The sequence below is a fragment of the Miniopterus natalensis genome, chromosome 1 (assembly GCF_054644295.1).
Source record: "Miniopterus natalensis isolate mMinNat1 chromosome 1, mMinNat1.hap1, whole genome shotgun sequence".
Lineage (NCBI taxonomy): Eukaryota > Metazoa > Chordata > Mammalia > Chiroptera > Miniopteridae > Miniopterus > Miniopterus natalensis.
In genome coordinates, this window is record NC_142081.1 from 199,480,524 (window position 1) to 199,492,625 (window position 12,102).

At 55.6% G+C, this 12,102-nt stretch overlaps 1 protein-coding gene across 1 annotated transcript in view; it reads right to left on the reverse strand.

Moving 5' to 3' along the window:
• Positions 1-7,854: 7,854 nt before the first annotated feature.
• ABLIM2 (actin binding LIM protein family member 2) overlaps positions 7,855-12,102 on the reverse strand; it is a 74,726-nt gene continuing 70,478 nt past the window's right edge. Inside the window, exon 23 of the mRNA XM_087817131.1 lies at positions 7,855-8,023. Coding sequence (XP_087673257.1) covers positions 7,910-8,023 — 114 coding nt within the window. The 3' untranslated portion in view covers positions 7,855-7,909. The remainder of the gene's footprint in view (positions 8,024-12,102) is intronic.

The following is a 12,102-nucleotide window of genomic DNA, read 5'->3' on the forward strand; positions in this document are numbered from 1 at the left end:
GTCAGGTTACATTACATAGGAATTCATCTTAACAGACCGGACAGAGAGGTTCTCCTTACAGGCTTTGAAGAAGTCACCTGCCAGGAGCCCACCTGGTGGATGGGCCATAGGACCAGAGGACAGCCTACAGCCACAGCCAACAAAAAGCTGGGACCCAGCCCTAGTCAGTGTGGCTCAGTGGATAGAGTGTCAGCCCGAGGACCGAAGGGTCCCCGGTTCGATTCCTGATCAAGGGCACATACCTGGGTTGCAGGTTTGATCCCTGGCCCCAATCAGGGTGCATGCAGGAGGCAACCAATCGATGTGTCTCTCTCACATTGATGTTTCTCTCTCTCCCTCTCTCTTTCCCCCTCCCTCCCTTTCACTCTTTAAAATCGATGGGGGGAAAATATCCACTAGAGGGGGGGGGGGGAAAGCTGGGCCCCGGCCATGCAGGCCCATGGCAATGAATTCCAGCATCAACCTGAATGAGCCTGGAAGTAGGCTGGACACTAGTCAAGGCTCCAGGTGAGGATGCAGGCTGCCGAAATGTTAGGTGAAAGCGGGTGTGCCCCGAGCAGAGGACACAGCTAAAATGTGCCCAACTCTGACCCTCAGAAACTGAGCTGGGAAATGTGGGCATTGTTTTCAGCGGCTACCTTTGTGGTGGTTTGTCATGAAACAATAAAAAATAAATACAACAACCCAGGTCCCCTCCCAATTACACATTCATAGCACCCTGGACTTTTTTCTGGCATTTGTCACCATCATACCTTCTCTGTTTAAAATCTCTCTCTTGCCCCTGGCATGAGAGCCCCATGAGAACAGAAATGGAGTCTGTCTTGCTCAGCTCTGTCTTCCAAACGCCCAGCACCATTGGTCGACGGCTGGCCCACTCTCCTTCCAGCCTGCTTTCCCTGGCCCTGCTCCACTATAGAGACCCAAATAGTTTCTGGCTTCCCAGCTTCCCTTAGAGCCTGAGGCGGTCACGTGACGTTGTCCTGGCCTGTGAGACCGAGGGGAAGTTGGCTGAAAGGGTTTCTGGCCGTGGTGTCCTGGAGCCAATTTGGACCAGACCACAAGAGCCGAGTGTTTATTGTTCAGGAATTTTACAAGTCAGTTGTTAAACACAGTCAATCATTACTGAACAATTAAGTTATATAAACTTACAATGAGCAATTACATTAAAAACAAAGATAATATTCAAAATTACTTCCTAATTATTTCACTAGTTTACACTGTTCTGTGCTTTGAAGAATTCTGCGTCTACTATCACTGTGTGATAGAAATGCTATATGATGGGGTGCTACTGGCATCTCTTCCCACATACGCAGCCAACAGCGTCATGTTGGTAGCTTGAAATCAGATGTGATAGGAGAATTTATACCACAGAAATTGGCAGCTGCTACAAATCAGGACTTTCCTCCTTTCTCCCATCCCCCAGGGGGCCAGTAATTGAAGGCTGATCAGCACACCCCCGGTTTCTAGGGTAGATTTTGCTCCCTGGGAAAGGGAATAGATGCAGCTGATGCAGCTTTTTCTCAGCAGCAGGGATTACTACCTGGAACACACATGTGATGTCCGGAGCTGTGGCAGCCGTCTCACAACCACGAGCAAAGTTGGAATCAGAGAGATTCTGACTCTTGCACCCCTTGGGCCTCTGAATTGAGACCCCCCAATCAACTACCTACAGATTCTCTATTCTGTAGAAAAAAATCCTTTATTTGTTTAAGCCACTGTTACTCCATTTTCCTGTGGCTTATAGAATTCCTAAGTGAAATATAGAGGCATTTGACAAATATCTGTGAATTAATAAACCCTGCCTGATACACTTTCCTTTTCAGTGGTCATCCTATTTGGGCTTCACCCACTGACAAGACACTCCCCTCCTCCTCCCCTGGCAACCAGCCCAGGCATGGTGTCACAGCTCAGATTATAACATTTTCCCCTCTTGGGAACTGAAATTTGGAGACTTCTTATAACCTCAGAAAGTAAGTCCACTCCCTCTTGGCCACCACTGCCTTTCTGATGAGAGTGTTCATTCGATGGGAAAATAAATCAGGGCTTATTGATCTAAGAGTTGGGCCAGTACTCTTTGTGGCAATTCCTGGCCTCTGACACTGTGAAGAGGACGTTAGTGGCTTGGTGACCCGAGACCTCTTCCCAGACTTTGCCAGCAACGTTTCTCTTGAGGAAAAAAATGAATTACAAGCTGTTTACAGGCCCAGGTAAGCTGCCTTTCCATGGGACTTTTCATGCAGTCTTCCCGGATCTGGGGCCCAGAGGGAACAGAGATCGTCCAGGGCGACGGGGCACCCGTGGGAAATCGGGACTGGTTTGGGATGTGACGTCAGCTCACCAATGCAATGAGAGCCCACTGGTCTCCTGAAGTTGTCACCCGTTGCTATGGAACAAATGATCCCAAACCTAGCTGCTTAAAACAACTGACATTTATTATCTCACAGCTTAACTGGTTGCCTCTGGCTCAAGGTCTCTCAAGGCTGCAATCAAACCATCTGTGGGCCCCGGCCGGTGTGGCTCAGTTGGTTGGACGTTGTGCCCTGCACCAAAAGGTTGCTGGTTGGATTCCCTGTCAGGGTGCCTGGTTTGGGGGCTCAATCCCTGGTGTGTGGGGGGGCACGCAGGAGGCAGCCAATTGATGTTATACTCTCACATCAATGTTTCTCTTTCTCTCTCCCTCTCTTTCTCTCTCTCTAAAAATCAGTATAAATAAATAAATGAAAAGGTGTGTGGGGGCTGTGCAATTCTCCGAAGGCTTGCCTGGGACAGTCACTTTCCAAACTCCCTTGTGTGGCTGCCTGCAAGCCACAGCTCCTCACTGGCTGTTGGCCCCCAACCCCATGTAGGGCAACTCACAACAGAGCAAGGGAGTGATGAGCACCGGGAGGGGAGCCAGAGTTTTCCGTACCCAATACTGTAAGTGACATCCCGTCACTGGCCCTGTCTTCTGTTAGACCAAGGCAGTATGTCCAGCCCATCCTCCAGGGCAGGGACCCCGCCAGGGGGCCGCAGCAGGGTGGGGCCAGGAAGCAGGGGTCACTAGGGGCACCTCAGAGGCTGCCTACCACGGCTGCTGAAAACGAATGGTTTTTTTTTTAAAAAGCAGTCATAGGAAACAAACATCATCTTCTGGGAAATAACAGTAAGAATTACAGGTGAATTCTTGCCAAAAGAAAATGAAAATCGAAAGGCAATGAGACAATAGTCTTACAGTGTTGAAAGGAAAAAAACCTGTCACTCCATCGCCTGCAAAACCCACGGCCGCTTCCAGGCACCGCCGCCAGCTCCTCCGTGCGCGTGGCGGACAGGAAAGGAACCGCTTCCCGCCTGCCCCGCCCTGTCGCGCTTCCACTCTGCTCAGCGCCCTCGCAAACGCCGCCCCTTGCCGATCTGTCCCGCCCTCGCCCTCTGCTGAGGGACCTCTGACGCCCTGGAGTGAGGTTTAAGTAGCTTGGAAGGCACAGCCCCTGGGGAACGGGCTCCAGGAAGGAGGCCTGCAGCCCTGACACTGCCCCCCAACCCCTGACACCCTGCAGGCTGGGGACGGTTGGGAAGGTGGTGCCACGGGCAGGGTCTAAGGCTGGCGAGCACCGCTGAGCCAGCTGTGGCCGTGCAAAGGTCGTAGAACCCGGGGCAGCTGAGGCTTGGTGGCAGACCCGAGCTCTGGAGCAGGGACTGTGCCCTGCACATCTCCAGCGCCCTGGGCGGTGCCGGGCGCAGATGGGTGCTCGGCAAGTGTGCTCTAAACCGACCGGGAATACGGGGCATGAGTGCACAGTCCTGGCAGGACAGGGTGACAGCTCCCAGGGCCTCCTATGGGCAGCAGTCTCCCAGCTCAGGGCAGTGGACGTTTCTAACACAGAGCCACACTGCAGCCATTAGTCACACTGGCTCCTGAAGCTTAACTGTAATTAAAATGTAAAACTAACACTGGCCAGTGTGTCCCACCACCAAAGGGTCTGCCCGGGCACCAAAGGGTCGCAGGTTTGATTCCCAGCTAAGGACATGTGTCTGGGTTGCAGGTTTGATCCCTGGCCCAGGTCAGGGTGCGTGTGGGAGGCAGCCAATCGATGTCTCTCTCACATCGATGTTTCTGTCTCTCTCTGCCCTCCTCTCCTATCCCCCCCGCCCTTCCTTTTTCTCTAAGAATCAGAGGGGAAATATTCTTGGGTGAGGATTGACAAAAGTAAATTAATAAAAAATAAAATAATGTGTAAAACTTATTTCCCTAGTCACACAGCTCCATTTCGAGTGCTGGTGGCCACCGTATGGACATCGTGGGCATAGAATTTCCACCATCACGGAAAGCTCTTGGGCTGAGCCCTGAGAAGCTTTGAGGCGAGCACGGTGCCCACACGGGCTCCTGTCCCATCACCAACTATCCCAATGGCGCTCCCAGGTTGCAGAGCACTGGCATAGGACTGTCAGGCTTCTGGGTGTGCCATTCGGGGGAGGAAGCGTCAATGGACAGAGAAACAACGTGGTGGCACAGGGCATGTGTGAAGAGGAAAGCAGCGTGGCCATGATACGTGGGACAGACACCAGGACCCCGTGGGGTGGGGGTGGCAAGGGGAGGCCGTGGACGGCGGCATGGCATGATCCTATTGACGTTTTCAAAGTGTCACCCTGGCTGTCGGGTGGGGTGACCTGTGAGGAGGTGAGAGTGGGAACAGAGAGGTCGGATGGGAAGCCATAGTGTTCGTCCAGGGAGAGGCGAGGGTGGCCTGGAGCATGGTCAGGGTGACCCTATGCCCTGGTTTGCCTGGCACAGGCCAGGTGTACACCTGTGTCCCAGGGTCGGTCACTGGTAACAGTGCCACCTCCCACTCCTGTAATATTTTCTGATCTGGGTGATTCCACCAAGGTGTCTGCTGAGATGAGAAAATGCTGAGAGAGATGCTTAAGGGTGGGAACCAGGGTTTGTGCTGGGCTGACCTTGGGGCTGAGCAAAGTAGGCCAGTTTCTGACCCGTGTAACCAGGGATACAGTGGTGCCATTTACTAAGATGTGTACATGTGGCTTTTGGGTGGAAAACCCCAAAATTCACGTGAGTCATTAAAGTCATTGGAATAAGGCGAGAGATCGCTATGGACGTAATGTCTATGTGACCTCAAAATTAATATGTTCGCCCGGCCAGGCGTGGCTCAGCGGTTGAGTGTCGACCTAGGATCCAGGCGATCGGGGTTCGATTCCCGGTCAGGGCACATGCCCGGATTGTGGGCTCGATCAATGACTCTCTCATCATTGATGTTTCTATCTCTCTCTCTCTCCCCCTCCTTTCCTCTCTCTGAAATCAATAAAGATATATTTTTTTAAAAAAATTAACAAAGCCAATAAGATATATAAATAAATAAAAATTAATATGTTGAAGCCTTAACCCCCAGTGTGATGGATTTGGAGCTGGGCCCTCAGGAGGTGAATAGGCCCTGAGGGTGGGCCCTCATGATGGGATTACTGTCCCTATGAGATGGACAGACAAGGAGAGGAGGCGGCCACCTGCAAGCCAGGACCTGAGCCCTCACCAGAACCTGATCCTGCCCGCGCCTCGATCTTGGACTTCCAGCCTCCAGACCATGAGAAATGTTTGTTGTTTAAGGCCCCCGGTCTATAATACTCTGAACAAAGACAGAGATTATGGAACATTTAATCCCAGACCCATTGGGTGGGGGAGCTAAGCCTGCTTTCTCTTCCCTTCCTCAGCCACATGCTCCAGCCAGAGCAGCTACGGAAGTGTCCAGAACCCGCGAGTGTCTCTAGCCTCAGTGTGTCTGCTCCTGCTGTTCCCTTGGCCTGGAATACCCTTCCCTTCATCGGTCTCCAGGAATACTTCATTGGTCAAGACTTCATTTGGGCAACACCTTCTCAGAAAGCCTCCCCTGAGCTCTGGGGTGCATTTGAGGCCTCCTTCGAGCCGTCTCCACAGGGTGGCGGCTGGTCTTGTCATTGGTAGCTGCTCGGTCTCCCCAGCCTGACCGGGGAGGTGCCAGCTCCCACAGTCTCTCTACCATCAGCACACAGAACCTGGCAGAGATGTGCTCTGGGGAAAGCAGGGGTCCCAAACCTGTGGCCTGCTGAAGCTGACACGGGGTCCTACCCCAAACGGCAGTGCCCACTCTACACACAGGCCCTGTGCCAGCTCCTAGGGCAGACCCGCTCCCCAAGCACCCCACCGTCAACAGAGGGGCCCAGCCCATTGGAATTGACGCGCGTGTCTAAGAAGCGGCTTCTTATGTTCACAAGTTAGAATACATTGTCCTTTATTTGTCCGGGCTCCCCTGGGTCCCACAGGACATTGCACTAGTGAGGAAGTGGGGGTTCCCAGTTGCTCGGGCTCAGGTTGCTAAGTGGAAGGAAGCGGATTAGGTGCTAAAATTCCCCTTCCCTGGCCAAACCAGGCTGGCGAGAAGCCGGGTGTGCGACAGGACAGGACAGCGTGTGCTGGGGCTGGAGGAAGCTGAGAAACCCTGACTCACAGCAGGGACGGCCAGGACGCACAGGGACTCGGCTGCAAACACTGGAAACAAACGTGGGTGACACCTTTCTGGTTCTCATAGGCCTCTTGACACACTTCACAAACACCGTGACAGGCACCATCCCTAATCCACACCTAGTGACAAGCACCACACCTAGTGACAGCAGGCACCTTTCAGCTGGGGACCAGCGGGCCTCTGCCACAAGGCACTCTGCTGACTGGACAGATCAGACAGGTGTCCCGGCTTCTGTCCCCAAGTGTCGGTGTCTGTCTCAGCACTACCCACAAGGTATCGCTCCTGGGGCCACACCTTTGTGTTCTACCGTGGGGAGGTAGGACACCGCTGGCCACGTCACCAAAAGCCACATGGGGTGCTAGGCCGGGTACATGGAGATCCTTGATTCCTGTGCTCCGGCTGGCGGGGAGGTTTTTCCTGTCCGAGGCTTGGAAAATAACAGCGAGGAGATAACCGTGGATCCAGACTTCACGCAGACTCACAAACGGCATTCACTGGGGGAGGGGGGGACTGCCTTTCAGGGTACCCGTGTGACAGGTGCACAGAAAAAAAGACAAAAAGGAAACAGACGGGTCCCATGTCCTGGGAACACACGGAGAACCGAGACCGCACAGCTGTGAGCGGGGGAGACTAAGGCTGGAGGCGCCCCCTCAGTGGGACTGGAAAACTAAACTCTGCATATACGTCGCCTCGTGTTTAAGTAGGCTATACTCTTTAATAAAATAAAACTTTGTGTTGCTTTAAAGATATCATTTAGGCATCTAGGGGATGGTGTGGAAGCACAACACAGTGCACAGAGGGCCCTGGAGGGAGGCACCCTGTCAGGTTGAGCTTTGTCCCTAAAAAGAGACTCATCAAAACTCGTGCACCCCACGCTTGGCACAGGCCTGGGCACCCGGGCTGCAGGGCCATGAGCCAGCACCCTCCGTGTGCAAGGCTGTGCCTCCGGGTGGGGCAGGTGGGCAGGGCCAGCGGACTCTGGGAGCCCTGTGCCCCCCACCAATGATTGTGTCAGTGCCTGTCATTGACAAGCCTCAGATCCCCAGCCCCAGTCACCTCTGTGTCCCATGGGCCTAGGAAGGCGGGCTGTGGTTGTCTAAAGTCCCTCCCTCTCCTGGGACAGCCAGGCTGCAGCATCTCCGTGATGCCAAGCACAGCGGGGGAAGGGGCGGTGCAAAGCGAGGTGTCTGGGCCCTAAACTATGGGCAGGGGTGCTGCAGGTGCACTTGCTGTGGGACCTGCTCCAGCCCCCCCACCCCCCAGGCCTTCCCCAGGCGCCACACCCGCCCTGTGGACACAGAGAAGCCAGAGCCAGTGCAACAGGAGGGGTGTGTGTGGTTCCCGCCGGGTGCCCACGGCTCCGCCAGGGGCTCTGCCAGTGGCTCTGCCCCCGGCTCGTGTGGCCAGGTGCCCGGTGGCCATCAGAACAGCAGGGCTTTCTTCTTGAGGTCGTTCCTCTTCCACAGGGCCAGGCGGTCAAACTCTTCCATGCTCATCCCAAACACTTCCTGGAACTCCTCCGGCGACAAGTGTCTCTTCAAATAAAAAGGGAATATCGGAGGGGAGCAGTTAGCAACTTTGGGATAGCTGCTGGGCAACCAGAGGCAGGACCGTTGTGAGGAGCAGCCAATCAATGATTCTCTCCCATCGATGTTTCTCTCTCTCTCTCCCTCTCCATTCCTCTCTTTCTCTAAACTCAATAAAAACATATTTAAAAAAAAAAAACAAACTCGCTCAAGATCATGAGGCAGTGTCATCGCCCTCCCCGACCCAGGGCTCTTTCTGCCCTGCCATGAGCTTGCCATAGCAAGTGGGACAGGGCCGTGCACAGATGACCCCTGGGCCAACTCCCCTGACCCCTGGTCCCCGAAGGCTCCCCAGGAGGAGGGCAGCCTTACCCTCTCACCCCCAGGTGTCCACCGAGGCGAGGGGAGGCCAGGCAGGCACAGCCCAGCTCCTTCCCGAGCCACAGGAAGGAAGCCCAGGGCGCGGTGCCTCCGCAGAGGGGCTGGCCAGCCTCCTTCTGGGACAGCCCACTCCTGGGGAGCGCCGGCCTTCCCGGGCAGGGACCATAGACTTTGCCTACAGGCGACCCTCCAGGGCGGTGTCCTACAAAGACCTCTGACCCAAGACCACACAGCCCAGGATGCGGGTCCTGGCTCCACCCTGTGCAGCTGCACTGAGGGACCTGAGCTCAGGTGCGAGGTCTATGAGGTGGGAACGAGCAGGTCGGTGCCGGACCTGTTCTCCCTCCACTTGGAGGGCGGGCCCCTCCTCACCCACAGGCATCGCCCACTCACTCCTCAGGCTGGGCGATGCCAGCTCCTCTAGGAAGCCTCCCTGATCACCCCTCCCCCAGGCTCCCAGAGCCCTCAGGCCCCCTCGACACCATGGCCAGTTTCACGCGGCCAACATGAGGTCACTGAGTGCAGGGTTGGGAGAGGGTGCCCCACGGGACACCGTTACAGAACATTCCGCCACACAGACGCGACAGGTGCAGTCACCTCCACAGCAGAGACGGTGGAAAACGCAAAGGAGGGGAGAGGGGTGAGTTTTGAGTCTTTGTGCCTTTGCTTTAAATAGAATTGATTCCATCCTAAGTTTCCATAATCTGTTTTTCTGTGATGGCTGGGTTAACACCAGCATAAAAAAAATTCCTAAAATGTAAGAGTGGGAGCAGCTCCAGCAGCCCCTGAACTGTGCCATGCCATGGTCCCCTCAGCATCGAGCACCAGGCAGGATGGGACCACAGCACACTGTGCCCAGGGACCAGCATGGGTGCTCCTGGCACGGGAGTGGCTTGGAGGATGACCGCAGGGGGGAGGTGAGGGGCTGTGCCTCACGCATGTTCCGCTCTCTTTTCATTCACCTGTTGTGCCAGGTTTGGGGACACAGACGTCAACCAGACCAGGCGCCCCTGCCCCACAGAGACCTCCCACCTGATGGGGAGGTGGGTCAGAAAGCAGGTAAGGCCACCTGAGGGTTGAGGGACCAGGGAAGACCCAGGAAGGTTTTGCAGAGGAGATACCCTGCGACCTGGAGAAATGAATCTCTACTTAACTTTGGGAACTAGAAGACTTGACACAGTAACAACTCACCTCTGGCCCCTTGCAAGAGTACATCAACCACAGGGGACGCATGGCACCGTGCCAGGCCTTTGCCATCTGTGGCTTCCGGAACACGCCAGGCTCTCTGCCACCCCAGGGCCCGCAATGCCCTTTCCCCGACTCCACACAGTGGCTCTTCCTCTTCCTACAGCTCTCAGCTCAAACATCCCCTCCTCCAGGGGGCCCTCCTGGATTGCTCTAGCCAATCAGGTCCTAGAGCCATGCCATGTCCCTCAGTGCCGAATCACTGCTGCCCTAGAGCCCTGATGCTGGTGCAGACCCCTCTCTCAGACACCAGCTCAGCCAGGGCCCTGTGCCATCACCAGTCTATCAGGTTCTCATCAGACCAGTCCGGTGAGTTTAAACAAAGCAGGTTCTTCGGTGGCTGCAGGGCCTTCTTTCTCAGGCACATTCCACAGACAGGAGCCCTTACTCCTTGAGCTAACTCCAGGGTACACTCAGTCTCAGGGTCCAAGGCCACTCAGGAAAGCACAGGACCCACTGTGCAGAGTCGCTCCCCTCCCTGCAGTCAGCGGCCGAAAGGTTTGCGCGGCTGAATCAAGGAGGACCCGCAAGTGACTCACAGGGACATGGCCACCGGGCCCCCAGCAGACAGGAAGCGCCTTTCCCAGGGCACCCTTTCCTGTCTGAGTGGCCACACGCTGCGTGAGCCTGGCCGGGCCTTGGCACCAGCTGCCTGGCAGACCTAGTCCGGGGGCTGCCGTGAAGGTCTTCTGTGGGCGTGGCTCACACCTACAACCAGCTGCCTCTAAGCAAAGATGACCCTCCAGCCCTGGTTGGTGGGCTCAGTGGGTTGAGCATCCCTGCACCAAAAGGTCCCCAGTTCAATCCCTGGTCAGGGCACATGCCTGGGTTTCGGGCTTGACCCCCCGCAGGGGGAGTTCAGGAGGCAGCCAATTGATGATGTTTCTCTCTCATCGATGCTTCTATCTCTCTATTCCTCTCCCTTCCTTTCTCTAAAAATCAGTAAGAAACCTTTAATAAAAACGGTGGCCCTCCACAGTGTGGTGGAGAGGCGGGTGCGGGGCCCTCATTCAATCCGCTGGGGGCCGTAAGGGCCAACACCGAGCTTCCGGAGAAGAAATCCTGCCTCCGAGTGAACTCCTGCCTGGTCTCCCCGCCGGCCTGTGCTGACTTCAGACTTGCCAGCCCACAGTTCCACGAGCCAACCCCTTACATGCATTTCTTAATACAGGTCTATGTCTGTCTCTATGTCTCTGTCTTTCTGTCGGTCCACCGCTCACCTGCCCACCTCCTGCCGGTGCTGATTGTGCAGGACCCTGGCTGAAAGGTTCCCACCTAAGGAACAGAATGTCTGCACGTGTGCGCGGGGAGGCTGATGCACAGAAGAGGTGTGAGACATTCATTTCGTAGAGCGTCATTAATCCAGGAAGACGGCACAGCACGGTGGCTCCGGGCGACACCCTGGCCAGCGTCCCAGCTCTGCCTCTCAGGAACCGAGGGCCCTGGAAAGCCCTCAGCTCTCCCACCTCCGAGGCCCGTCTGCAGCCACCGTGCTGAGTGTGGAAACCGTGTGCGCCGGTGTGTCTGGCGTTCGGGACGTCCTTGGGTGGGACAGGTGCTTGTTAACTAAGCCAAACCTAGTAAAGCCTCAGGGTCCTACCTGCTCCCAGCATTGGGTGTCACGGAGGAAGCTCATTCTCTCCCCGTGGCCGAGCCTCATGGCTGGTGCTGCCCCCATTTGCACGTGGCCACCTGGCTGTTCATTAAGTTCTTGGCAAGTGTGGCACTTGACCATCCCAGAGCTCCCTGTCCCTGTGGAAAGCTTTTTCCAATCCACTGTCATCTACATGGCTCTCTCTCAGGTTGGGAAAATGGGGACAACATGCACCAAATAAACGAACCGGACACACACTACCCCTGCCTGGGCTAACGACTGAACGCAGGCTCACACCACCCAGCAGCACAGGCAGGGCCATGCCGTTAACAGGTGTGGAGTCAGGCTCAGAGTGGTTAAGTGACTTGCCCACAGTCACACAGCTAGACATTACGGAGACTGAGTTCACACCCAGGCCAACCTGACCCTAAGTGCTCTCTGCTTCCACCGGGATATCACCCTGGGCAGCAAGAGGCTGACACACAAACAAAATGGGGATGTGTTTCGGTAGGTGCCAGGCACAGATGTGCAGGGCGTGGCCTCAGAAAGGAGGACACTTGAGTCTTCCTGGGGACGGGCAAGGCTCCTTCCCCTCCAACTGGAAGCTCCTGGCACAGCAGACCCTTAGTGGGTAACTGCCAGATGCAGGAAGGGTCTAAAATGCTCCAGGGCACAAGGCCCTTGGGGCAGGGGCTGGGACCCAGCCCCTCCAGGACAAAGCGTGGGATGCAGGAAGGGTGTTAGACTGGGAAGTCGGCCTGCGGGTCTGACTCTGTCCATTGGGATCCCATGATTCATCTGCCCACTTCCCATGTGACCACACCTCCAGAGTGGCAGGGGATTGTCCTAGCGACCAGCATTTACTGAG